Raw genomic sequence first — 27,841 nt, forward strand, 5'->3', positions numbered from 1 at the left:
AGAAAAAAATTTTATAAATTGAAAACAGATTTTTAAAATTTTTAATATTTAAAATTATTTTAATTAGAAAAATTATTAATGTTTAATGTTTAATGTTTAATGTTTAAAAAAATTAGTTTTAATATATAAATTATAAATTTTTTAAATACTAAACTAATTACAAAATTTATTTTTATAATCAATTTTTTATTTTTTATTTTTATTTTTTATTTTTTATTTTTAAAATTAGAATTTTATGATTTTTTCCAAATCAATATCTTGAAAATAAATTTCTGATTATTCTGGTATTTCTGGTAATTTTGGAAATTATTTTATTATTTTGCTTATATATTTTGTGTGTGTGTGTGTGTGTGTGTGTGTGTGTGTGTGTGTGTGTGTGTGTGTATTCTTTGTTATTTAAAAAGTGATCCTATATTTATGATCGAAAAATTTTTTAATAACACATTTTAATTGATGAATAAATTTAACGTAGACATGATTAACATAATTAAATATTCAATTACGCTCAACACTCGATGACACATGCTTAAGTACATTAACAACTCTTTTTCGCGGTGTGACAGTTTGACAACTTTCGTGCAGCTATATATAGATTTCTCTTAGTATACATTAATACATTAGATTTTCAATATGACTCTCTATGCTTATATGTTATTTAGTTAATATTATGTTTATACGTTTATATGTTATTTAATATTATTAAAGCGACAAATATAACTGTATTTTTTTGTTATATTATAAATATATTATCAAATATTTCAAATTTATGTCACGTACTCTCTCTATAGTTTTAGAACATCAAAATTATTACATAATACTATAACTTATTATTAATTATAAAAATTGAAATTAAATTAATGTTAAAAGAATTATTTAAAATTTATTTGTATCAAGAAATGTTCAAATCTTATGCAAAAATTTGATAAATCCATCTTATATCTGATTATTCATCATTAGCGAAGTTATTTTTTGGAATGATGAGCAGACGAAACGCCTTACCAGCTTCTATAGAAGGCTTTTGATCGTTCTTTTGCGAATTCATCTTCGGAGATACGGAAAGTTTCCGAGAAGTGAATCAACTCTCGTGACACGCAGTTTCTTCGAACGCATTTTTTTGTATGTATTTATTATAGTAGCAATTGTATGTACACCATACCATTATTTTATGTGTGTATATGTACACACACACACACACACACACACACACACACACACACACACACACACACACACACACACACACACACACACACACGTATATATAATGATCAATTTAATATTTATTTAAATTTAAATTTTATTAAATATTTTTTTTAAATTAAAGCCAGAAAATTGAAATAATAATTTAAATTTAAATTAAAAATATTTATATTAAGGTCAAATTTGATTAAATTTTTTTACTGAATTTATATATAATATATATTAAAATTAAAATAATATTTAGAAGAATAACAGTATTTAATCAATAATGTAAATTTAATATTATAAAGTTAATAATGATTGAATTATAAAGCAATTGAGCAAAGTTATTATTAACATCTTGCAATAGAATGTAAGTGCTAATTGGTCATACTCATTGATAAATGAAATCGATCGCTATGTGACAGTATAGTACGTTATGTGACATATATATTTACCTAAAATATATGTTTTATCGATAAGGAGATTATTATACTTATTATATATTATGATTAGTTTCTGAAGTCTGAATTATATTTGTGTATCATTGATGATCGAACAAGTCTCAATTAACAGTATTTAGACACGCAAGTTAGTGTCGCAAAAGTGAACGGCCTGACGGTCTGTATTTGCAAAGAACCCGTTTCTGTTCGCGTGGGTGTTGTAAAAACATCAAACCTACGCATGAGTTATTCACATTTGGCGTGTTTAGACGATCGAACGTTTGTATCACTAGAAAAATGTAGGCATCATCCTACGATGAAGATCGAAGAAGAGGGATGCGTTAAATCGTTCCTTGTATATTTGTGTGTGTCTACAACTTCACGGAATGAATATATGTAAATCAAAAGTAAAATTGAAATCAAAAGGAAAATTTTTAGATTTAATTTTTTTTATAATAATTAAATTAAAACGTTATAGAATTATAATAGAAATCTTTGTAATTAAAAGTGTAACAAAAGATTGAAATACAATAACGATTTGATTACTTTTAAATTAATTACGAAATTATTAACAAAGAATAGAAACTGAATTAGGTTTTTTTTATCATGTAAATTTATTATTCAATTTTAGCAAATAAAATTAGACTATTTTGTGTTTAATTATTTTATATTTAATTATGCAATTTTTAATATAAATATTCAATATCATATAATTACCTTCGAATCACACATTCATAATTTTCTGAATATATAATTTTATTTTCCTAAAGAGACAGTAGATAGCCGTTAGAGGAGAGAAAATGAACACCAGTAGACATTCACACCTGGATAAGATAAATTTTATCTTCGACCTACCTGAGTCGTTGACTCTTGGCGATACAAATATTTCGTTGTTATCGGCCATGTAACCCGAGATATAACAATGTGATGACACCACAAAAACATTATTGTGTCGCCTCAATATAAAATCATGATCATTGTTCATGTAATAAACTACGGCGTATTTATATACTTTTTCGTACATGAAATAATAGACTACATTCAAGGGACTATATATGGGACATTTTGCATATGACAAAAGTATTTGATATATAATTCTTGAGAGTAAAGCTATTTCAGGAGAGTTTTTCTTTTCTGGCTACAGGTTCGAAGACTTAATTTGTGTACAAGCATCTGTATTAATTTACGCGACATTAAAACGTTCAATTCACGCGCAAGAACGGTTCCGTTAACGAAGCGCGTAAAAATGTGTGGGGCGTGTAATAGCGAAGTATCGTAAACCGATAAAGTGCGGTAATAAAAGCGAATGGTATAACATATATAGTGACTTGAAGCATCCCTCTTGAAAGATTATCTGGATGCAAAGCTTATATCCTAAAATAATTCATTCTGAAAAATTTACAAATACATTTCATTCTTTATTATGTTATTATTCTGAAATATTAAAAATTTTTGTTACTGTTCATTTTCTTATATATTGGTGCTTTATTGTATATATAACTAATAAATAAAAAAAAAGAAAAAATAATTTCTATTGAATTTTTTTATTTTAATGAATGAATCATAATAATGTTTAATCTGTTTTAGGAAGAATTGTTAATAATCAACCGTATAATATATTGCAATCGTGAAACGAAAATTAAAATGGGTTGTGCTTTCTTTTATACCGGAAACAGTAGTAGGGAAGGCAGATAATTCGTAAATGCACAAAGCACAGACGAAAGTTATCAGCAACGAGGACGATACATACAGTGATATCTGCAATATTCATGCAGAGTATTTCAGTGCGTTTCCCTTTTGTTCGTCGTATAGAGAAACGGATTATATCCCGAGGAGAAAATTTTCGAAGTGTAACAAATATTCGATTATTGCTTAATATATTGCGTAATAATGCATTCTTGTATTTGATTATTGCCTATTATTTTCAGTGTCTCATATTTATTTCAGATTTGCTTTATCTTTCAATATATTTTCCAAGTATAACTAGTATTTTTAATATAAAATCTTTTTTCTTTAGAACATTTATGATAATTAAAAGATTGTGAAACTTTGCTTATCACATTTATGTACGTTATAATTAAATAAATGTAATATTGAATAGTTTGAATTTATAATCGAATCTTAAAAAATAAAGAAAGAAAATAGAGATTATTGCAAATATTCTTATATTTTATAATAACAAACAACAGTTTATTTCTGTCTGACAATGGCTCTTTCTAATGGGAAATGTACGCCTATGGTGGTCCATGCGCCTAAAATCGATTCAGAGAGACACAGACAGGGCATGGACCTCCCAATTCTATGGTAGCTTCACGATAACTTTTCCATGTATATCTGCACTTTAGCCAATTTACTTCTGTCAAATAAACAGTGTTGAATAAACATATTTTTTATAATTTTATAATTTTTGTATTTTTTAATTAGACAGGCAATATTAAAATATTAAAATTGAAACATGAACGTTTTTCTTTTAATAAAAGTATGACTAATATATATATATATATATATATGATAATTTTTACAAATATATTTTTAAATTTATTTATTTACTTTTTACTTTTGTAATGTGTTTTTATATCATAGCTGATTTTTTTATAATATTACATATTATAATTACATATTATAATATTACATAGATATTTAATAAAAATGAACAATTACGTATATAAATATTTAAAACACACACACACACATATATATATATATTTAAAAGTCTAACAATAATTTTAACAATGAATAATTTTTATTTCCTACGTATGTATTTATTTATTACGTACTATCATTAAACAAATAAAACCCATTAACACAAGTATTTGTTATAAAGTGAGTCCATAAATAGAGCGCTAGCCACGTCCTGCTGAAATTTCCGCACATGAGAGAGGGGAGGGTGATTACGATAGAGGACGTTAACCCCGTCTTCGTCCTCTTAATTTTATGATAGCTCGTAATGGACGTGCCTCGCAAATTATTATGGGGAAAATTTCGCGCTACGCCGTAATGTCGCGAGAGAGTTTTCAAAATAATCTCAAGAGTCCCCCAAAGTCCAAGAGTATATAGCGTCTTTATGGGAGTTGGGTTTATTAGGTGCCATTTTCGCACCGCACTTGGATATGTTTACAGATATATATATGTTATTCGTTTATATGAATAGATATGTATCTTTTCTTACAATTCGTACGTGTAATTTTGGCAAAATGTGTTCAGAACTATTTTATGTTAAGAATATGATATACATAAGGAAAGAAAAAGTTTTATTTAAATATTAAACAATTTATAAAAAAATGTAAAATTAATGATAATTAGTTTTAACAGTTATAGTAAAAGTTTTACATTCTCTGGAAATGCATTCTCTGGAATTGCATTTTGCAAAACTATATTGCAATATAAAAATAAATTGCAATATAAAAATAAAAATATGAATTAATTGCAATATAAAAATAAATGTAGGAAAATGGAAAATATAATAAAATTACAAAAATATATAATAAAAAAGTACAAGTTTTTAATGTTTTTTTTAATTTTATTGTAAATAAAGATTAATGCAAATATATAAAATCTAAGATTAAAGTATTAAACATAAATAATCTTTCTCTAATTTTACTTTATGTTTCTCGAACTTTTTGCAAATAAATAAATTTTATGCTCATAAATATGAAAAATAGTTGGTGATAGCATTTAAATGCACAAATAAATATTATGTGAAAATGAAAATTTTCTTTTATTAAAAGGAGATAGACAGACCTATTACTATTATATATGAACTTTATTTATGTTTCATAAATGAAGTTTAAAACGTTTAATAATGCTGAGAGCAATAACTAAAGAAAGGGAGGGAAAGGAGTACGGTTGAGCATTTACCCACTATCTCAGGGGTTGAGTGTGCGTGCACATTCACCGCGAGAGAGATCATAGGCGAGGCATGCAGGATCGTCCTCTCGTTTGACCATAACTTAGAACATTCACGGATCGGAATCCGAGCGATGCTAATTTCAACGTGGAATTCCCGCGGTATCCCCCTTCTCGATCATAGTCTCGAGGGCGGTACACCGCGAATTATATTAACCGCGACGTCGGCAACCCTCCCCCTCCTCCCCCCCCTCATCCTCGTTATTCCTCGCTATCGATTTCTATTCTCAAAACTCGCAACAATTTATATATTCGACGAAAAATTATCGGCAAGTTTATATGAATAGAGTATTATTTTTTATCTAAAGAATAAAATATATGATTTTTAAATGAATGACTGGGTTTAATGGGAATTTTAATGGCTTTAATAGCTTTTGTGCAAGCAAATTGTTGCCTTCGCATTCTTATATTTAAAAATAATGTTTTTCAATAGACATTTAAAATCTTAATTTCTCATCCATTTTTGACATCGTCATTGTCGAATAAAATTTCTTTTATAATGTATTATTTTAGATATAAAATATATAAATTTGTCATTTAACTGTGGACAATGGAAACAAGATCGATTTACATTTGACTTTGTAATTTCATTTGTGTCGCGAAACTTCGGTCCGCAGGGACCAACGATCGCGCAGTACTTGCAAATATTTGCATCTAATGCTTTACCTAGCTTCTCCCTTGCCTTCGATTGGAATAATTGTCGTGCTTTTGCATCGCCGTACTGGCTTTATAGTTTGTTCGAGAATAAGCTTCATATAATGCTGTTGTTCTAAAATAAACTTGATACTTGATTAACGAACAAACGCTAGGAAACAATAGATAATGATAAATAAATTTTTAATTTAACAGGAAGATTGACTTTATTATACATATATCAGATATTGATTGTTTTTTACATAAACTCATTTCAGAGTATTACATTTTTTAATTAAAAAATGTAATAATAAGATGATAATTGTATTTTTGTCAAAAAGGTTCTAGAAAGATTGTTGAAGAACACATCGCATGTATTAAATTCTAAATTTATTTATTAAACCGTAAATGATACTAATATTTCTTATCTCTTTAACATTAATTATATCCTATCCTACCATTGTCATTCTAAGTTGTTTCAATTTCTCAACTATGCACAAAAGGAATTGCAAAACCACATCGCATTCGTTAGTCTTGCCTTTAACTGAAACAATATGAATATACGAATATAATTATTACAATATGTACTATATTAAAAAGTATATTAATAAATAGCAAATCATAATACAATAATTAAACTAATTATATAATTATATAATTAAGGACTGAGAAACTCAAAGTATTTTTCTTTTGATACACTACATTATAGCAATTAATTTTTAATTTTAATTTTTAATATAAAGAATTGACAGTTATAATGTAAATAAGATAATGAATTGTTTAAGTTTTTAAAAATTTATATTCTTTTTATTACATTTTTTAACTTAATGTTTTTCAATCAATATTTACCTCGATCAACACAGGTATCTAAAATGCGATTTTGGTTAAAAATGGTTGTTGGATCGGAAGATCCTTTAGCAGCAATCAATTTCTTTATTCTTTCTACGTTGATCTGTGTATTAACCATCTGGAATGTGTATATAATGTAACAATGTATAACAATGATAAAAAAACGTGTACACACACACACACACACACACACACACACACACACACACGCGCGCGCGCGCGCGCGTGAAGAGCATCTAAATTAAATACAAAAAAATATTTAAATTCTTTAAAATAACAAAACGTACAAACGTGTACAACCTGACACATTAAAAACAAAATTTTTTGTGTGTTAATTTTTTTACAATAATTAAAAAAGTAATTATTTTGCATATATAAAAAAGCTACATTTGATGAATTATATTTAATACTTTTAGATCTTACCAATTCTTTTTTCTTCAACAGACATGCCAATAAACAGCTTACTTTTAAAGTTGATTTATTAATTTCTGCTGATACTTCGCCGTAGAAAAATTCGTCCATCATCATTAAATCCGCTATAAAATAAGATTTTGTTATTAATTAATTGATAAAATGTAATTAATATAACAAATAATAAATGGCGCACCGTGATTAATTTTATATAAGTTAATAAACTATTAACTATTACATGTGTTAAGTGAAAATCATTATTTATATTATATATTGTAATTTGAAAAGAAACTTTTATTTTTTTAACAACTCTTGTTAAATATACTTACTGAGATTTACATTTGTTTTAGTGAAACAGATCTGTACGTCAGTTTTTGACATTGATAAATCATCCGCTACTTTATCTATGATATCCTCAAGAGGTAGACCTACTGTCTATAACGAATACACAACAGCAATTAATAGTACGAGAAAAATTTAAATGAGAAAATGAAATAATAATAATAATAAGAAACAATACTGTATATTAGATAAATTAAATTATTAATTCAATATTTAATGTGTAATGATATTCTAATCTTATTATAATGAAAATACAATTAAGAGTAAAATATAAAAAATTATAATTAAAATTCTTGAAAAGGTTAAGATTAGATTTAAGAAATTTTTATTAAAAAAGAATGAGATCATTTTATATTAAAAAGAGAAAAGGAATTATATTTATCAATTGTATATGTTGCTTTTACATAAAATTAATGGAACTTTTTCTGATATATTATAATATTCTATAATTTTGTGTATCTCCTTTTATTGATAATGATAATTTTGATGTCAATTTAATTATAATGGTACTTATATAATATGAAAATACTTACAATGGCAAGACACAGGCACAAAATAAATATCGCTTGTTTCATGATTCTGAACTTTCGAAACTTCGATTGATGATATTGTGCTAACTCGCTCGTTTATTTCAATACACTGTTGTCGATGCTTCAATATGCGGTATTTATATGTCATGTGTGACATATAAATTGACACTATATTACAAAGGTTATCACATAGAATACATGAATTATTGCTAATGTATGAAATTCTCAGTATTCGGAGAACGTACTGCGTTCAGAGAACATACTGCGTTCTGAACGTACTGCGTTCAGTTGTTCAGAGAACATACCGCGTTTGTAAACAGCGTTCGAAAAATCTGCTGCGATTATCCGAATAAATTAGTATAATGGATACGTCAATGCTCCATGGATGTCTCAATGCTTCTAATTAATATTTACTATATTTATGTTGCCGTACTTTTGCGAAGAACATTTAGACTCTATCGGTATACACAGTAATCTTTAGACCTTTGGATCTTTAGATCTTTGAAACGTGAAGTATTATCTGAAATTCATATATATATACTGTTTCTTTCCGTTGTATATGTCTTATTTATGTGGAAGTATTCCTTAAAAAAATGTTTGGTTTGATTCAAAGGAAAAAACAAGATAAATACGAATAAAATTATATTCATATATAGGAATCTATTTAGATTTATATTCAATAAATAAATATAAATTCTTTTAATATTTGTGGCAATGAATATTAAAAGAATTCACAAGACAAAGTGAGATATTGCGCAAACCTGGCCAAATCCTCATTTATCCTAAATTTTTGTGCTTTAATAATTAAAACTTACAATAATTAATTAATTTTTACAAAAGAATAGCTTCACATTCTGTAAAAATTTTTTAAACTAGAAATTGGAAAATTGATAAATGGATATTGATATACATAATAATAAACTACTAAATTGAGTAAATAAATAAAAGAAATTTTTATGTATTTTTTTATCATATAAAATTTATTTAAATAATATTAATTACGGAACGCTCTAAAATATATAGATCTCTAACATTTTTATTATAGACTTATATATTCTATATGTATATTCTATATGTATTTAATATGTATTTTAATTATGTATATACAGGACATTTTAAAAATGGAGGTTAATCGTTCGTCAAAAACAAGTTGATATGAGTATAAATCCGGAAATGTATTGTTTTTAAATCATTACCATTTTTAAAATGAAATTTCTTTACTTTTGAATTTTTTAATCAAAATGAAAAGAAGAGATGATCCTTACGACTTTTATAACATAATTAAAGTCAAGTACAAGTAAAAGTTATAAGCTGCTTTATCTAGGATTAATCATATGGACACTTCGCTTGGCTTCCTTTGACAAAGATGAAAAAAAATGTTAAAGAGAATACAAACTTATTTGGGTAACCTCAGTAACCCCTTCTTGGAAAATCGCGTATTCATAATAAGCAACGTTATTTCTATGTCACAAAACCCAATAAATATATTATATCAGCATATTCACTAATAGAATATACATAAGGCACAATTGTATTAGTTTATTCCACGAAAATAATCAATGAATTGAGTTTATTTTGAATGAAAAGAGCTTTATTTACGGTACAAATACAAGTCTATCAATGATTTATGATTTTTAAAATAAAAAATTTCGATATCATTTTCTCTCATTTTAATAATTTTATTACTACGTCATATGACATATTTATCAGTTTTATAAAAAAAAAGCAATTTTATAAAAAAAAAAAAGAAAAAAAAACATCATCATGTAGGGAAGAATAAATATATAAATCTTAGATTTTTTATTAAATTTTAAATAATTTTAATTTTTTTATTTTATATTTTAATATCATATTTAATATCATATGTTACTCTATTATTTTCCGGCGAACTTCGGCATTTATACACAAATAGAATAAAAGAATCACTTCACACTCATCTGTTTTGCTTTTAACTGAAAAAATATATTAGTGTAATTATAATAATATATATGGCTTATTAATGATAAAATATTAAATTGTTACGTTACAGTAATAAAATTTAATTATGTGACAGTGAAAATGTTCAAATTTATTAAGAATTTTTGAATATATTTATTATATTTATTACATTTATATTTAATTCAATATGTTTACCTCGATCGGCACATGTATCCAATATTCGGTTGCGCATGACCACATATCTAAACATATTCTTTGATTGCATCTTGATATCCAATATTTTTTTCATCTTTTCTACATTAATATATACACCTGACATCTAGAAATTTTACACATAACAAATTAGCAATAATAAATTTAAATATAAAAAATATGTTTATGTATATATATATATATATATATATATATATATACAAAATAAGTAAATTGATATTAATTAGAGTGCATAAATAAAAGAAAAAGTTATTTAAATGATAATCGAATATCTAAATTTAAGATTAAATAAATTCAAAGTTAAATTTAAAATTTAATTTTTTTAAATTATGGACAAAAAAATAAACAAAAAATTAATTAAATACACTGAGACAATTGTCATCATATATTTAATAAATTATTTTTATCATTTTTTTAAATCTTACTATATCCTTTTTTTGCAACAGACAGACAAATAGGCAACCAACTTTTAAAGCGGCATCATTAATATCTTTTGTCATTATATCGTCATCTACTAGTTCATCCAGTTTCATTAAATCATCTAAAAGTAAATAATAATATAGTAATAAAATTATGAACACATAAGATTAATTTATATTATGTTAACAAAATGGAATTAATATTCTACATCTAAAGAAAAAGTCTATTTTATCGACATCGCACATATATGAATATTCAGCTTGTAATAAATGAAATTATTAATAATAAAAAAATTTAATATATTTGTAATAATATATAATAACAATAATTGCATCTTTTGAAAACATGTTGACAAGAAAAATGTAAGTGCGCGCGCGCGCCACACACACACACACACACACACACACACACACACACACACACACACACACACACACTTACATTTTTTCTTGTCAACATGTTTTCAATGTATATATGCGTGTATGGACGAGTATATACATATGTATGTGTGTGTGTGTGTATATATAAGTTATATAAACTGTAATACAGAAATCCAAGCATAGAAAGATGTAGAAAGATACTCTTATAATACTTATTTTTTCCCAAATATACTTACTAATGTTTACACTTGTCTTATTCATGCAAATTTCTACGTCTATTTTCGACATTGATAATAACTCTGCCAGTCTGTTCGTGACATCATCGATAAAGCCTAATATCTATAATACATAGAATCACGTTTAACAGTGTATAAGATTTAAATAATAAATCGATTTATGGTATTGTTAACAAATATATAAGATAGTACAATAATATATTTGATTATCAACAATGATATATGATTAAAATAATAATATTTTATAAATCTTACTATAATAAATGTAAGACTATGAAAGATTTCAATTTCTAAAAATATCGAAATTTTATAAAAGTTAAAATAAAAATTCAAAAAATCAAAACTGAAGAAGATTAATAGAAGATAAAAAAAATCTATCATATAAGAAAGAATTTGTTCTAATAAAACAATTATTTCTATTATATTTATTTTTATACTATATCATGTTTTATAATATTACCAAATACATATATAATATTAATAATGTAAAATTTATCTGTTCTCTTGACATCAGTACTATAATGATATTTACACAATTTCTTTTATATATATTATATATTGAAGAAATACTTACAATAATAGTAAACAGACTAAGGATAAATATCACTTGTTTCATAATTTCGAAATTTCCTATACGTGTTTCTTATACATCTTGCGATGATAGACAACTGTTGACGATGTCAGTCCGTTTGTCCAACAATATACCACTACTTGATATCTCGATATATAATATTTATGTATCATATTTATGTATCATGATGAGGTTTACAAAGGTTATCATGTAGAATATTTGCGCAAACTGACTAAAGTCTTGTGTCCACGAAATCGGTCCGAGATCTCGGATGGAAAGAGAATTAACCAATTGCGTTTGAATAATTGGCCAATTAATCAATGTGATTGGTCATTTCTCATCTGAGATCTCGGATCGATTTCTAGCATCGTGGACACAAGGCTTAATAAAGAAATCTTTTCAGTACTCACTAAGCACTGATGTGCAGTGCTTGCGTTTTTCGCGAAAAACCTGTTACAACTATTAGAATAATAATAACTAATTAATATAATATATATATTAATATATGTATTAATGTCGGTTTTTTATTTAATATATATATATATATATATATATATATATATATTTTTTTTCATACTTCAATGAAGATAAATGTGGATTCTATTGACATATATAGTTATTTCTAAAATACATACAATCGTTTTTAAAACATGAAATATTTCTTAAATTTTTTAAATTTATTTGTGAATGTTATTGCTTCTGTTGCTTACTTTGTACAAATATATTATATATAAGCATTGTTTAATTAATAAAAAGAACAATTAATACTAATACTAATACTAATAAAAAGATAATTGTAAATTTAATTGACACATTTAAATCAAGTCTTTCCAGATGCACGTGAGAAGATCAAAGGATTTTTCACACATATCTGTTTTTGTCTTAACTGAAATAACAATATAATAATTATCATTTACATTTTTATTTATTTTTGTACATTTTATAACTATATTATCACATTTTATCATTTCTTGTATAACATACTTGTATACATATGTAAATGCTTACCTTGTTCAATACAACGGTTTATGGTAGAGTACATTTTTTGCTGCATACCGGGACTGAAAAGAGCACTTGCCAATTTGCCATACAATTTATTCTTTTGAATTTCCGAATCAACAATCTAAATTGCAAAACGAATTAGTTATAAAATTTGTAATCTATGCATATTTTAAATAATATTTTAGATGTAAGAAGAGTTCTTATATATAAGAATTCTTGAATTTAATTTAGTTAGTAGTTAGTAGTTAGTAGTAATATTGTAGTACTATTACTAATTTTAAATTTAATATTTGTAATTATTCATATATATATATATATATATATATATATATATATATTAATAAAATTAAATGACAAAACTAAAAGAAATACGAATGAGAAATAGTTCACTTTAAATGGTTAAAAAATTAATTAACAATTGAATATTATATTTACCTGTCCTCGTTTTCGTAATATGCATAATGTCAAACAAGCATTTTTCCTCATTTTTTCTACATTTTCAGGACTTTTATAGGAACCATTTTTTATTTCTGCGTTTGTAATTACATCAGCTGAAAAATAAATAAATATTATTATAAATATGTAATATAACTAATCATTAGAACGAATGTATTTCTTATAATGAATAATTATTTTTTGTAAAAAATAAGTATTTATCTTATTATATTTTATTCTGTTATTATTGTGATATAAAACAATGTATACTATTTTTAAATTATATTTTTTTCATAACGGTTTTTATAAAAATATTTATTTTGAATTAAGTTATTCCAAAAATAGTTAAATATTTTTTAATAATTGTAAATAATTTAAGAAATTTTAAAAAATTTACCTTCTATTAAATTTGCATTTTCATAACATTGTTGCAAATCCGCGGCGGGTAATGATCCGCTATATAAAGCTAAATCAACGATCGTATTTTCACACGCAACTATCTGAAATTAATATTGCTATATATATCATACATGCAAATAACACCTCCATATATATAAATATGACAAAATAATAATTTAATGAAATATTAATAATTTAATATTTATTTAATACTAAACTAAAATAGTTCATGATAATTTAATTACTACTTACAGCGATCGTCATTAGACAAACAGACAGTATTAAAAATTTCATGATTTTTATTTCACTAACTTACTTTTGTGGTCCGCAGTATCTTGTGACACTGACGATGATCCACAAATCTGTACTTATATGTCCTGTATGGGCACTAAATATAGCGATCACGTAAAAGCACTACAAAAAACTTGCCGTTGACTATCATTTTACATATGTGTAATATGTATTTTATATTACTTTTTAATGATAATGTTGTTATCATTACGTATATCATTTCGTAGGCATCCATAATGGCCATAATGGCCAAAACGAAAAATCATAATCTGTAATTTAGAGATAGAATGTTGAATGTATCAATAATTTACTAATTTTGTCGTGAGGTTATCGTGAGAGATGACTCTTATGTGATAATAAACGTAGCGACAATTTAATTAGCAATAAAGTGCAGTCAAGTACAGTTTATTTTGTGATTTTCTAAGTGAACATTAGTTTTTGAAATAGTGACAATTATTATAATTAAGACCATATTTTTTATGTATACATACATACATACAAAGTTTTAATAACTTAAGAAATTATTAAAATAGTTATTTTTTAATAAATGAATAAAATAAAATAAATTAAACAATATATTGCAAAACAATATATTACAAAACTCTTTATATTTGTTATAGCAAGAAACGTATATTTATTTGAATTTATAAAAATATTCGTACAAAAATATTCGTAAAGTATCATAATTCGGCTAACTGCACTTGTTTAGTGATATATATTTTGAATATGATGACTATTAAAATTTGCACGTAATTGAGATGACTTTTTGAAAACTATTTAATATACTTAATATTAATAATTTTGTTTTTTTATTCTGTTGTTGTTCTGTTTTTGAAGACTTTCAGATAAATTATTTTCATAGAAGTGGCGACCCATACTCAAATCTTCCGAACATATGAGTCAACCGAATTAAAATCTAATTACGATTTATCGTTAAAAAATATTTAGAGATATATAAAATAGTATAATATCCATAATATTTAAATAAAATATTTAAAAAAATTATGCTTTTTTGAGAGCATTTAATTCACAATACGGTGCTTTATAATATGAAAATTGGATATATTATAAACAAAATTGGATATATTATAAACAAAAACATTTATTAATATAAAAAATGATTATTATAATTTAATTGTTTTGCATAATCATATATAGAAATAGATTTATTGTATGTGAAATCAGTGATAACTTAGATGAAGTCCTTCCAGAGACATGTGAGGAGATTAAGAGACTTGTCACACATATGTGGTATTCCTTTAACTGAAATAATGATACAAATAATTATTGTAATTATTACAAATAAAAAGTCTTATTACATCTAATAATTATTTTTATTATTATTATTTCGTATATAATTACTAGTATAGATTCTACTTTACTTATTTACTTATTTATATATATGTACATAAAAATTATATATATATATATATGTATATATATATATATATATATATATATATATATATATATATATTGTACATTTTAATAATCTTGAATTATTACATTTTAAAGGAATTTTTTAAAGGAATTGAGAAAAAATATTATTGTTTTATTATATACTTGCCTTGTTTAACACAATTATCTACAGTTGCTTGTATTTTTGCTTGAGTGCCAGGATTCAAATGAACATGTGCCGATTTGCCATACAATTTGTCTGTTTGAATTTCAGAATTAACAATCTAAAATAAAAGAAATAAAAAGATAAAAATAAATAAAAACAAATATTATATATATATATATATATATATATATAATAAATTTATTTGCAAATGGATCAAAATTTACAATTAACTCTAAATATAATTAATAATGTGCTTTTTATTTTCAATAATTTATTTTAGTTTTTACATTAAGGATTTTTTAAAATTAAGTAATTAACACGTTTAGTTACGTAATATTTACCATGCCACGCTTTTGTAATATACATAATGTAAAGCAACCGTTTTTCCTCGCTTTTTCTGCATTTTCTGAATCATTATAAGATCCATCCTTTATTTCTGCATAAGTAATCAAATCAGCTAAAAAATAATTATTATTATAAGTTTTTATTATAAGATATAAGTATATATTTTATTATATTTTATTACACTTATCTTATTTTAGTTATTATGTTATAGAAATCCCAATAAAAAATTTTTCATGTAAAGTCATATATATTCATATATATATATTATATGTAAATTTTTTTAAAACGTTTCTAAAATTGTTTATTTTAATTTATTGTAAAAAAACATTTGTCAAATGTTAATTTCAAAAATAATTAAGATTATATATAATTAAGATAATAATTATATATTTTGAAATAAATATGTATGATAAATATGTATAATAAATTTAATATGTATAATAATAAATTTAAATAAATATGTATATAATTAAATTCTAGAGATTTTACCTTCCTCTAATTTCGAGTTATCATAACATGCTTGTATATCTTCGGAGGATAATGTTCCGCCGTGTAAAGCTATGTCTGCGATAGTGCCTGCATAAACCATCATCTGAAATCAATATTGTTATATGAACCATAACACCTACAATAAAAATATAGCTTAGATAGAGTTTTAAAAATCGCATAATAATAATTTAATATCGCGATTAAATATATACTTAAAATATTAAATTGTGATTAAAATATATTTATTACATATATTTATTAAATATATTTATATATAACTTTTATGATATGATCATTATATAAATATATGTAAATATATATTTAGAAGATATATAAATAAATATACATGCTTTTAATGAAAGGGAATATATATTGAAGAGTTTTTTTATTTCTTATTTGTTTTTAAAAGAATGTTGAGTTAAGAAGAAGATTTTCGATAAATAATTTAATAGTAATATTTAAGAAATTTAACTTCGCTGAAGTAACTCGTTATCTTTTACTTGTCGAAATTAATAATATAGATACAGATATGTAGATAGCACTTTGAAAAAATAAAATATTTTTTTATTATTTATGAATAATTTGTAAAAAATATGATATTTTGTATATTTGTAAAATATAACAAAATGAGAAATATTGGTAAATATCGAATGATCGAAGAATAAAATTAAAGTCACTATATGACTATTAAATTTTGTATGTTTATTAAATTTCTATTGAATGATTGTGTTTGGTAGGAAATCTCTTTTAGATTAAAAAATAATAATATCTATGTTTTATTCATTATAAGATTATAGTAATTTAGTTATGAATCAACACTTTTGAGTTTATATGTATAAATCATTTCTTTGATTGAAAAAATATTTTACTTATATTTAGTAATGAAATAATAATAATAATTAGTTGCAATGCTAATGTTCGATAACAATATAATTAATAATTAATAATTTTTTAAAAAATTACTAATGATGATTTCTCACCAACATAGAAACGTTATATAAACGTTTGAGAAAGATTTAAACGTTTAAGTGTGTAAAGCGTGCAAATATACCACCTAGTAAAATGTTATACGTTCCCAAAATGTATATGTGACGTTTTTGGACGCTCAGCGCTCCACGTGAATACGTTCTCACCGATAGTGAAACAAACCATTCTATATATTAATAATCGAAAAACGTTTCTCAAATATTTGTGTATTGAGTTGTAGAGTTAACAAGTGGCTAGTGTAAGAAACTTCGTGATTTTTCCTTCCTCACAATAAAACATAATACTTGCGATGCGTAATATATCGTGAATTAATCATAATTCATCGACATATAAATGTCTACTTATATCTCTCGTATAAATGCTGAATATAAGTGACTACGTAAGTAGAATATGTATGAAACAGATATGAAAATATAGAAATTTTTTAAATATAGAAAATAGATATGAATATGATATGAAGTAGATATGAAATTTTCCGCCTACTTGTCTTATATACAATATTATTATGTGATTTAATAATACTTATTTTGTAACTTAATAGTAGTGTTACTTTTTATTATGCATTTTGGTTCTGATTTTACAGATATAACAGCACAAAAAATTAAAAATCACATTTTCAATAATTCAGAAATAATGAAAATATCTATAATTTATCAAATTTTGTTTTAGAATTAGAGAAGAACAAGACTTTTTTTATAATAACATTGTAGCAATGATTAGTCTATTAATTTTTTTTTTTAATGATAAAGAAAATATTTTAGATTAAGAATCTACAATTTTTTTTATTTATTTTTTTTATTTTGTCACATTAATTGTAAAATATAACAATTTGTTTACAATACAATGTAAATTTGAGACGTATAATGATTTTTTATTTTTTTAATTGAATAGTATTTTAATTATGGCAAAATAATAATTCAGTTGCGATGTTAATATTTATTAAAAAAATCAATCACAATTACTTACAGCAGTTGCCATCAGGCAAATGGATAGTATGAGGAACTTCATAATTTTTCTTTTACTAGTGAGACGCTTTCGATACGCAGTGTTTTATGAACTGACGCTGTGCTCTGATACAAACCCCTACTTATATGTGCCATGCGAAAGCTAAATATGGCAATCGGAGAACAGGAAAAAATATTATAGAAAATTTTCCATCGATCATCATGACATGCGCATAGAAAAAATAATAGGAAATAACAAGAAGATAACGGGAAAAAAACCTATACTCATGCAATTAACAGATTAAAGAAATTGCATATTTATCCTATCAGAACTTTACATAAATCAAAACATACTTATAAAAAATTTACTAATTTATATTAATTGATCGTAAAATATTACAATTCTTGATGATGCGATGATTAAAATAATTTTTCAGAAATTTGACATTTTAATTACGATTTAAAAATTGAAGATAGTTTATATTTTTTGTAACATTCTACTAAATTAATACACATTAACGTTATTATTTTCTTAGTTTTACACCTAAACAAATCGAAAACATTATTCTTTTATTAATTTTACAGTTAAATAATTTGAATTTTCTAAGCTAGTTATTGAAGAAATTTACAAATTATGTATTTTATTTTGAAAAATTTTTCATCCAAACTTTAAAAATTTTTGAACACATTAAGAAGCATAAAATATTGATTGCTATTTAAAAATTTAAATTTTATTATTAATATTTTTATAACTATCAATAATCAGTATTATTTAAAATAATTTTTTAAAACATCTTAAATTATTAAAAAAAAATTAAAGTTATAAATTTGTTTATTTGAAAAATCTGAATATTTAAATTTTGTTTAAAAATTTCTAATCATGAAAAGTTTAATGACTTTAGGACATTGAAAAAAAGTTGCAAAATAAATATGATATGTTACTATCTTTAAAACCAATCACCTTGGGGTATTTCCCGCATTTTTAACTCCTGATTAACTCCGACTCTACATGACCCTGTTCATGAGCAAATAGCGATAACTTCACTTTGTGTTCTCAACAACATGTTCCAGACACTATTAGTAAAAAGTGACTCATAGAGTATTGTTTCATAACAAAGACTGAACAAAACTTGATTAACTTATATTCTGAAACAATCTATTACATATTTGCTCTTATATTTATAATTAAAGTTTTTGTATTAAAGTAGCAAATAAGAAGAATAAATGTGACAAATTTTTGAAATAATTCGAATAATTGTGTATTTAAATTCTTTTCTTAATTTATTATTAAAATTATAATATTATTTAATATTTGATCAATATAAAATAAATGTATCATTTAATTATATTAATTATATTAACAATATATTAAATTATATTTTATATTATTATGTTATTAGGTCATATTAATATGTTATTAGGTTGTATAAGTAAATTATCAAAGCTGTATTTAACTAATTTTTTTTATTTAATATTAGCAACACGATTTATTGTGAATCTACAAAATGGCATTTTATTTGGCTTAAACCCCGATGTGAAAATTTTTTCTTTATTATGCTATCATTGCATAGTATATATAAGAAATAATAAAATTTCTGATTTAGAATATGTAAAGTATTGTGCGAATCTTCGTCACCATTTATCTTCTATCTTCCTTCTGACTGCTTATTACACAAATCGTCATGCCGAATACTCTATCTTCCTTAGTCATTTCATTATCTTCGTTCACTGGAATAATTAAAGTCAAGTCATTGAAAATGCTGTGGAAAAATTATTATTCATTTCATGCAAAGTAATATTGAAATATCAATTTCTGATTTATAGAAATACGATTTATAGAAATATTAAATGTACACATTCGAATTTTAGAACTAATTATTATTAAAATATAGTTATAAAATGAAGAGAGAGAGAGAGAGAGAGAGAGAGAGAGAGAGAGAAAGAGAGAGAGAGTATGTTATTTTGAGTTTACTCACTTGAAGTTATGCATTCTGTTAATACTTTCTTATCGATAGGCTTTAATTCGCCATCCTTCATGATTTGTTCAACTAACTCGTCAACTTTAAATTTTGAATTTTCATCCATCTAAAATGAAAGAAACAAATGCAATACATCATATGCATTATCCATTCATGTATTAAAATAATTAATTGTAAAAATAAAAAATTAAGGTTTAAATAAAATAATATTAATTGTTTATGTCATAAAAATAAGGATTAATATTTTATAATAAAAATATAGATATAGAAAAATAATAATTATTCAGCTCACTGTAATTATTACCAGGACTTTATATATTCAACAATTATGTATTAGTATAGTTAATGCAAATTGTTACCATGCCAGTCTTCTGTAATATACAAGCCAAGAAAGTCATATAGTTCGCAGCAGCCTGTTTGTCCTCTTCAGTGAGTTCTTCTGCTTTCAAGTCTTTGAACTTCTTCAGTGAACTTGTTATATCCTCTAAAAAATTATGAAAACATTTTTTTTATTTCTTATAAAATTTTTAAGAACATTTTTATATAAACATTTGCATAAAAAAAAATATTATATTTAAATGTGTTGAAGTTATATGAAATTATTTAAGAATTTATTTCTAAATTTATTTTAGAAATATTTAAATATTATAATAATAGATTTCACACTTTTCTGTATTAATTTTAATTTTTTTTATAAGCTCTATGTTATAAAATTTGAAATTAAAATTTTAAGAACACAGAGTTATAAATTTTGAGTTGAAGTTTGAGTTCGATAATAATAATAAAATAATAAAAATAAAATGATAATATGTAATAAGAATTTTTTCTACTTTTCAATTTATTTATACGTTTTTGAATAATTTACCTATCTTTAATTCAGCCTCGTCCAAACATGTCTGCACTACCTCCACCTTGGTCTCCATTTTATCTGCTATATCTTGTATATCATCTGCAGCTACCTAAAATAATTATATTATATTTTATATATAATGTTATTAATGTAATATATTTGTTGGATTAAGATAGAAAAAATACATTTAGGATGATCTAATGTAAGATCGAAATGCTTGGAACCGATTATACATATTATTTAAAATTTTGATATTTTTATATTTATAGATCTAACAGTATAGCAGATCTTGATACCCAGGATAATCTTGGCTTACATGCACTCATTTTATAATTTTATTTTATCACGCTTGAATTCGTTTAAATAATGATTTTTTTTTTATTATCGATTGCAGTTATATTTAACAAAATTAAATTGCGTACAATTTGATATGAAATGATCTTAAATTGTAATGAAAATGTTAAAATAGTGTATCAGATATTTCACTTTGCATGCATTATTTCCTTAACAGCAGGTCAACTTGAAATCAATTTATTAAGAGGGAGAATGAACTTAATAAATTTAATCAATTTTACGTTTGGAATAAAATTGAAATGAAATTCCAGTTTGAAACTTTCTGATTATTAAAGTATATAATAAAAGAAACGTTATAAATGATAATTTATGTTTACATATTAATACAATAAGTGTTATTTTTATGCATGTGAAGGAATCTAATAATTAAGTTATATGAAAGAAAAAAAAAACGAATCGTTTTATTTAATTTATTTTATTCAAAAATTTAAAAAATTAGAGAAACGTCAATGAAAATCAATTACACTTACGAGAGCAATGAGCGCTAGAACGAACAGCGCAATTCTCTTCATCTTTTTACGTTTGATAGGAACGAATTTCAACAAAGTTAATCCGGCAACTGGCTGCATTGTATTTCTATGGCTCATATTTATATTGATGTCTTACCGTTGTGTGATCTTACATCATACGAGAGACAATTCTACGCTTGTGTGTATGCAATGTATGTGTATGCATGCGGAAGATTTGCGGAAGTGCGATTGGTATAATTGGCCGGCATATCAGATTTGCATAAGTTTCGATGGCGTCGCAATATTACGCGATTGCAATATTGTTTCGTGTCTGCATGTGTGTGTGTGTGTGTGTGTGTGTGTGTGTGTGTGTGTGTGTGTGTGTGTGTAAAATAATATATCAGTGAGCAATATTGATTATATCCAAAAAAAATATAGTACAACTTAATAATACGTACTACGTAATACTTAAAATGCTTGATAAACCTTAATGGTATAAATATATGTATATATCATACAAATATGTTTATTTTAATTAGTATATATAAAATAGAAATAGATGAGATACGATGATAGATAAGATAGAAATAAAATAGAAATAGTATATATAAAATAGAAATAAAATAGAAGGATAAAATAAAATTTTTTTTTTGTATTATCAAAAATGTGTAAATTATTTAAAAATACAATTTATATTTTATATAGATAAGAAATAGAAATAGATAAGAAATAGAAATAAATATTGAAATATAAAATGTACTGTACATTCACTGAGCAATGAATAGCGAATGAGAAAAAAATAGGTAATTATGATGAAATGATAAGTAATAAAAATGACGGAAAATTACGATGAGTGATAAAACTAATGACTTTAATTACGGTTTCTGCTCAAGGTTGCCAATGTATGGTCTTATTACAGTGTGTAATAGATATACAAGCTTTAATTTGATTTTACCTGTCGTTATATATTTAACAGAAAATGGTTTCCACGAAATCTATGTGGCCTTGTTATTTGCTTTAGAATTGGTTGAATTGAATAATAAAATGTAATTAGAATTAGAATGACGCACACATATATAACAAATAATTTGGTTTTATTTTACCTCTGAGTAAAACTAAATTTTGATGTTTTATCATTGTATCACTTTACACGACTTCAATACAAATAATATCATGTCGAAAAGAATAATTCACATTAATATTACAGATTTTGATTATAGATTTATCTCATACATTTAATTAAATATTTTAGATTTAATTAAATGGTCTATATATATTTTTTTTATTTTTAATATATATATATATATATATATATATATAAAATTTGATTTTTATTTTTAGAAAAAGATTTATATAAATTCGAAATATAATAGAAATTTGAAATTTACTCTATGATATTTGAAAATTGTTGAAAATCGTTTAACTTGGAAAATAAAAAATTAAAAAATTTATTATAACAAATCGCATTTTGAGATTTAAAACGTTCGATGTAGGATATAATCGCTCTTAAAGTCCACCATTTGCCGTGGCATCTAAAATATCACCCCCTTTTCAACACGTTATTCCTACCCATGTTCTATTCGGCTACAACTTTATGCGACGCTGCATATAGGAACTAACTTCCACCATTACCGACTGCCATTATAAGCGACGACGTGAGTCGCTTACGCGATCTCTCTCTTTGCTTCTACACGTATACAAGCACGTGTACAAGCATGTGGTAGCCGCATATTGTGTTTGCAAAGATGGCCGTTAAAACGTTACACTTTATCACCGTCGCGACACTAAATAATTCACAACGCGTTAGGGTTACATTTATTTATAAGCTTCACACAGATGTAGCAGATGCGATACAATTCATATTACTATTTATACTTATTATTTTATTAAATGCATTTTCATATATTAATTTTATTACAAATATCATAATTATTGTAATTATTTATTATTTAGGTTTGATGTATTGTTATCAATGATGACATTATTATGGTCAACTTAAGATTTGATTTAATATAAAAAATGCAAGTTAGATAATATAATAATATTTACAAATTTAAAACAATAATTAAATAGAAAAACAGTATTTTATTTTTTTGAAAAAATTTTAAAAAGAATTGAATTGAATAATGTAATATCGTGTAAAATAAAATAAACATTAAAAGAAAAAATAAAAGGTGTAGAATTTAATTTAAACGAAATTAAGTACCCAAAATTGATATTATATATAAAAACATTTTAAGTATCACCGATAATAAATTAAAATTAATACTTTTTATTTATAGTTAATATGGGTAATAGGATTTTATAAAGATGCTTTGAAGAAAGTGGTATGCTGTTATGCATGATGATTATGTTTTATTAAAATAATAAATGGATAATATATAATTTATCATAATATAATTGATAATTGCAAATATTTAAAAGGAAACATATTTATGAAAAAGCAGATAATTACTTCACACAAAAGATTGTCATAAAATAATCAAATTATGCGTATTGATAATTTTATCAAAAATCCCATTTTCTTTATTCATTTTCTTCTTTATTTTAATTCGTCAAAAAGGCTAGTCACACCTTTTTTCGTAGTGCATTCTATTACAGCTCTATCTGTCTCTTGATAGGCATATCGATTTTGATTGACTGCAATTTAAAAAAACAAAAAATTATTTAAGATTTCGACTTAAAATTCCATATCAATATATATATATATATATTGTTACCTGTATCTATGCATTGAGAAACTATGTTTTTGCAGATATCTACTTTAAAGGAATCAGAGATCCAAGCCTCGCAATATTTATAACATTCCTCTTTATCAAATAACTTTTCCTTAATCTATAAATAATAATTTTGTTATTTAATTCATCCTAAACATAAAAATTGTTAAACAATAAAAATTGAAATATTAAACATTTGAATTACAAGTTATTTAAATATCATGTTATCTTATTTCTTGAAATTTATTTTTTAATTAATTAATTAATTTTCTGATTATTTGAAATATATAATACTTAGTATATACTAATTCAGAAATTAACTCTTTTATTTTATAATTAAATTGTTTACTGTTATGATAATTAAAATTTATAATTAAAGTTTATTATCAAATTATTGGCGATGATTAAATTTAAGAAAATTTTTTATTAAGAAATATTATGATGTGCAAAATATTAAAGTTTTCAGCAAAAAGGATAAAGCTAAATCAATTAGATATTTTGATCATTTTATTTGCGCATCCATGTGTATCTCTCTCTCTCTCTCTCTCTCTCTCTCTCTCTGTGTGTGTGTGTGTGTGTGTGTGTGTGTGTGTGTGTGTGTGTGCGCGCGCGCGTGTGCGTTTTTAATTTTATAAATTTTTTTTTAAATTTATAAATACATACTAGATTACGCTTTGCCAATGCACAATGAAGTACATCAATCCTGAGAAGTAAATCCTCTATAACATATAAATTATAAATTATAAATTTCTTAATATAAATTAATAATTTAAATTTATATAATCTAACAATTGTAAGAATATTAAATCGAAATATCTATGTATATATTTAATTTCAATATGTATATATATATATATATATATACACACACACACATATTTGTATCTATCGATGACAAAATATATTTCATATTAATATATTACATAGAATTTTTTGTTAATCTTTTCTTTGAATTTTATTATGAAAGTAATTAGTTTTTTCATAATAATATAATACTTAACGTTGCATATTACAATATTCAATACTCACGTGGTTCATTTCCGTATGACGGTAATGTATTTGCACATTCTTTTAGATCACGATACCACTTATTTAATTCTTCATAATCAAATGCATAAACTATCGTCTGAAATTTGAAAGGGAAAATTAATTATTTTCATATATAAATATACATACAATAGATACAACTATAGTTATACAGTTACAGTTTCAGAAAGTGTAATTATATCTTATTATACATATAACAAGTAAATAATATAGCATATTTAATTTAAATTAAATATATTTTAATTTAATTTAAATATATAATATTTACATTTATTTATATATTTTTAGATAAATTTAATAATTTTTATTAATTAATATTCTACATAAAGGATAATCTTCTGTTTTTATACTTACGGATAGCATACACATAGCAAACATAAATTTCTTCATTCTGCTGTTTTGTTGATATCCTATAATGTGTATATATATATATATATATATATATATATATAAAACTGTCTTTGTTTAACATATAGAATATCATATTCAGAATAATGTATTTATTTTGAAAAATTTTATTATATTTCGTCATCAATTATTTGTTATATTGCTATTAGGACGTTTATTATTTAAACGTTTATTATTTAATCTTTACATCATTTTTTCTGTTCTTTGTGACATTATAAAAATTTGAAATATATAAAAATAATATGCAAACGTATTAACGTATTCCAACTCAAATTTTTTATTTATTTTGTATTTATATTTGTGATATTGATATATTATTATATTAGCATATATTTTAATTGTACTCAATGTGTATCAAGAGTTATTGATAATATCTTGCGCTAAATGCGTTAATGTCTCGCGAGAGCGAGTCTTTATGTGAATCAGACAGCTATGATTACCTGCGAATATAATATTAACGTGCACGATAAAAATTTGTTCAGTTAAAAATTTATTTCATTTATGATGCATTGTGTTTATTAACTGCGTTAATTCTCAATCTCAATATTACGCATTATTACATCAATAATATAATTTTTTATTTAACGCTATTTTTATGCACACAATTTTTTATTTCATGCTAGTATCCTTGTAAAGTGTAACACAACGCGTTGAATTATTTTTTTAATAAAAAATATGTACATTATTCGATTCTATATTAATTTCTTAACTATCTAACGGGATAAATTCCTTACTAGTACCGACAAGTCTTAGTTATTAGTTATGTAAGAGCAAACAATTTACGTCTTTTTGTTTTTACATGTAAATTTGTACTTACTAGTACAGTAGAAGACAGCAGCACACGAATCTCGATTCTATGAAGGCGTAATGATCTGTGAAATTATTCGAAATTAATTGCGATATATATATATATATGGAGATAATGATACTATTTCAAAAATAAACATTTTGCGTTGACTATCATAATTGTAGATATTAAGGAGATCAAATAAGATACATATTTCAGTAATTTACAATATTTTTAAGATAAGAAGACCATACAATGTCTATTAACATCTGATAAAAGAAAGGACACATATAACACATGTGCTTTTTAATTCTACTCAATAAATCTGTTTTATATTTTATTTCTTTCTCGGATTAATATAACAGCTAAAATATATGCATATTATAAAAAAAAGTTGTACTATTTATATTTCTCATTTATGATTGATAAATGTGTTGTAGCCCGGATTGGGTTACAAGATTGTAATTAGAGAAAGTCGCCGAGCCTTAGGAGTTAGAACTCCGAGCAGGATCGTAGGTGGAAAGTTTTTCTGGCTAAATATTATTACTCACTTTCGTTAAGTAGTTGATTTATTGATACGGCTTCTTGACAATGTTTCGTATGAATCTCGTTATTACTGATAACGACTGACCGTGACGAAGTACAACTGTCTTGTTATTGTGACTGCTCGTTTTCGGTGATTTAGCTGGTGATTTAGTTCGACTGACCATTTTTATAGTATTCTAGTAATGTTGCGTTATAAT

General features: G+C 23.9%; 6 protein-coding genes across 7 annotated transcripts in view; 1 reads left to right on the forward strand and 5 right to left on the reverse strand.

Moving 5' to 3' along the window:
* Window positions 1-27,841, forward strand: part of spri (Src homology 2 domain-containing protein sprint) — a 162,397-nt gene that overhangs the window by 904 nt on the left and 133,652 nt on the right. The window lies entirely within an intron of this gene.
* On the reverse strand, window positions 6,539-12,217 carry LOC105423946 (uncharacterized). The gene is made up of 11 exons (XM_089076030.1): window positions 12,055-12,217; window positions 11,481-11,583; window positions 10,870-10,985; window positions 10,427-10,550; window positions 10,162-10,245; window positions 8,539-8,628; window positions 8,297-8,391; window positions 7,751-7,856; window positions 7,434-7,546; window positions 7,011-7,128; window positions 6,539-6,705 (listed from the first exon to the last, which is right to left on the reverse strand). Exons 1-11 carry the CDS (start codon window positions 12,094-12,096, stop codon window positions 6,611-6,613), a joined length of 1,086 nt encoding a protein of 361 aa, XP_088932156.1. The 5' UTR covers window positions 12,097-12,217; the 3' UTR covers window positions 6,539-6,610.
* On the reverse strand, window positions 12,710-15,026 carry LOC105423944 (pheromone-binding protein Gp-9-like). Its single transcript, XM_089076187.1, has 5 exons — window positions 14,140-15,026; window positions 13,886-13,988; window positions 13,489-13,604; window positions 13,060-13,174; window positions 12,710-12,937 (listed from the first exon to the last, which is right to left on the reverse strand). The coding sequence occupies exons 1-5, from the start codon at window positions 14,179-14,181 to the stop codon at window positions 12,867-12,869; spliced, it is 447 nt and encodes a 148-aa protein (XP_088932313.1). The 5' UTR covers window positions 14,182-15,026; the 3' UTR covers window positions 12,710-12,866.
* Window positions 15,263-18,680, reverse strand: LOC105431688 (pheromone-binding protein Gp-9-like). The gene is made up of 5 exons (XM_089076186.1): window positions 18,530-18,680; window positions 16,577-16,679; window positions 16,084-16,199; window positions 15,746-15,860; window positions 15,263-15,441 (listed from the first exon to the last, which is right to left on the reverse strand). Exons 1-5 carry the CDS (start codon window positions 18,569-18,571, stop codon window positions 15,371-15,373), a joined length of 447 nt encoding a protein of 148 aa, XP_088932312.1. The 5' UTR covers window positions 18,572-18,680; the 3' UTR covers window positions 15,263-15,370.
* On the reverse strand, window positions 19,953-22,302 carry LOC105431628 (uncharacterized). Of its 2 annotated transcripts, none has more exons than XM_089076185.1 (5): window positions 22,157-22,302; window positions 21,352-21,441; window positions 20,846-20,970; window positions 20,484-20,592; window positions 19,953-20,235 (listed from the first exon to the last, which is right to left on the reverse strand). In XM_089076185.1, the coding sequence occupies exons 1-5, from the start codon at window positions 22,275-22,277 to the stop codon at window positions 20,147-20,149; spliced, it is 534 nt and encodes a 177-aa protein (XP_088932311.1). In that variant the 5' UTR covers window positions 22,278-22,302; the 3' UTR covers window positions 19,953-20,146. The 2 variants fall into 2 exon arrangements, with proteins under 2 accessions (XP_088932311.1, XP_011644264.3); XM_011645962.3 differs by having other exon boundaries at window positions 21,352-21,445; window positions 22,161-22,292.
* On the reverse strand, window positions 24,468-27,797 carry LOC148936589 (venom allergen 2-like). The gene is made up of 6 exons (XM_089076814.1): window positions 27,650-27,797; window positions 26,258-26,313; window positions 25,886-25,982; window positions 25,520-25,575; window positions 24,860-24,974; window positions 24,468-24,779 (listed from the first exon to the last, which is right to left on the reverse strand). The coding sequence occupies exons 2-6, from the start codon at window positions 26,291-26,293 to the stop codon at window positions 24,682-24,684; spliced, it is 402 nt and encodes a 133-aa protein (XP_088932940.1). The 5' UTR covers window positions 26,294-26,313; window positions 27,650-27,797; the 3' UTR covers window positions 24,468-24,681.

This window comes from Pogonomyrmex barbatus, unplaced genomic scaffold (genome assembly GCF_055798465.1).
Source record: "Pogonomyrmex barbatus isolate J1 unplaced genomic scaffold, ASM5579846v1 scaffold2, whole genome shotgun sequence".
Classification (NCBI taxonomy): domain Eukaryota; kingdom Metazoa; phylum Arthropoda; class Insecta; order Hymenoptera; family Formicidae; genus Pogonomyrmex; species Pogonomyrmex barbatus.

Bases quoted from the DNA above. Each gene is read 5' to 3' on its own strand.
- LOC105423946 (XM_089076030.1), bottom strand. From the start codon at position 12,096: ATGAAACAAGTGATATTTATCCTTAGTCTGTTTACTATTATT. The intron at 10,551-10,869 runs GTAAGATTTAAA...TAAAATTTCTAG, and splicing joins TGTTGCAAAAAAAGGATATA to ATGTCAGGTGTATATATTAA. The intron at 8,392-8,538 runs GTACGTTCTCCG...GTGTATTGAAAT, and splicing joins CAGTATGTTCTCTGAACGCA to AAACGAGCGAGTTAGCACAA.
- LOC105423944 (XM_089076187.1), bottom strand. From the start codon at position 14,181: ATGAAATTTTTAATACTGTCTGTTTGTCTAATGACGATCGCT. The intron at 13,989-14,139 runs GTAAGTAGTAAT...TATTAATTTCAG, and splicing joins TTTGTCTAATGACGATCGCT to ATAGTTGCGTGTGAAAATAC. The intron at 12,938-13,059 runs GTAAGCATTTAC...TTGTTATTTCAG, and splicing joins AAACCGTTGTATTGAACAAG to TTAAGACAAAAACAGATATG.
- LOC105431688 (XM_089076186.1), bottom strand. From the start codon at position 18,571: ATGAAGTTCCTCATACTATCCATTTGCCTGATGGCAACTGCT. The intron at 15,861-16,083 runs GTAAATATTACG...CTTTTATTTTAG, and splicing joins TATTACAAAAGCGTGGCATG to ATTGTTAATTCTGAAATTCA. The intron at 15,442-15,745 runs GCAAGTATATAA...TCATTATTTCAG, and splicing joins AGATAATTGTGTTAAACAAG to TTAAAGGAATACCACATATG.
- LOC105431628 (XM_089076185.1), bottom strand. From the start codon at position 22,277: ATGAGCCATAGAAATACAATGCAGCCAGTTGCCGGATTAACTTTGTTG. The intron at 20,593-20,845 runs GTAACAATTTGC...CTTTCATTTTAG, and splicing joins TATTACAGAAGACTGGCATG to ATGGATGAAAATTCAAAATT. The intron at 20,236-20,483 runs GTGAGTAAACTC...TAATTATTCCAG, and splicing joins AACAGAATGCATAACTTCAA to TGAACGAAGATAATGAAATG.
- LOC148936589 (XM_089076814.1), bottom strand. From the start codon at position 26,293: ATGAAGAAATTTATGTTTGCTATGTGTATGCTATCC. The intron at 25,576-25,885 runs GTGAGTATTGAA...TATATGTTATAG, and splicing joins GTCATACGGAAATGAACCAC to AGGATTTACTTCTCAGGATT. The intron at 24,780-24,859 runs GTAACAATATAT...TTTAAATTGCAG, and splicing joins TTCTCAATGCATAGATACAG to TCAATCAAAATCGATATGCC.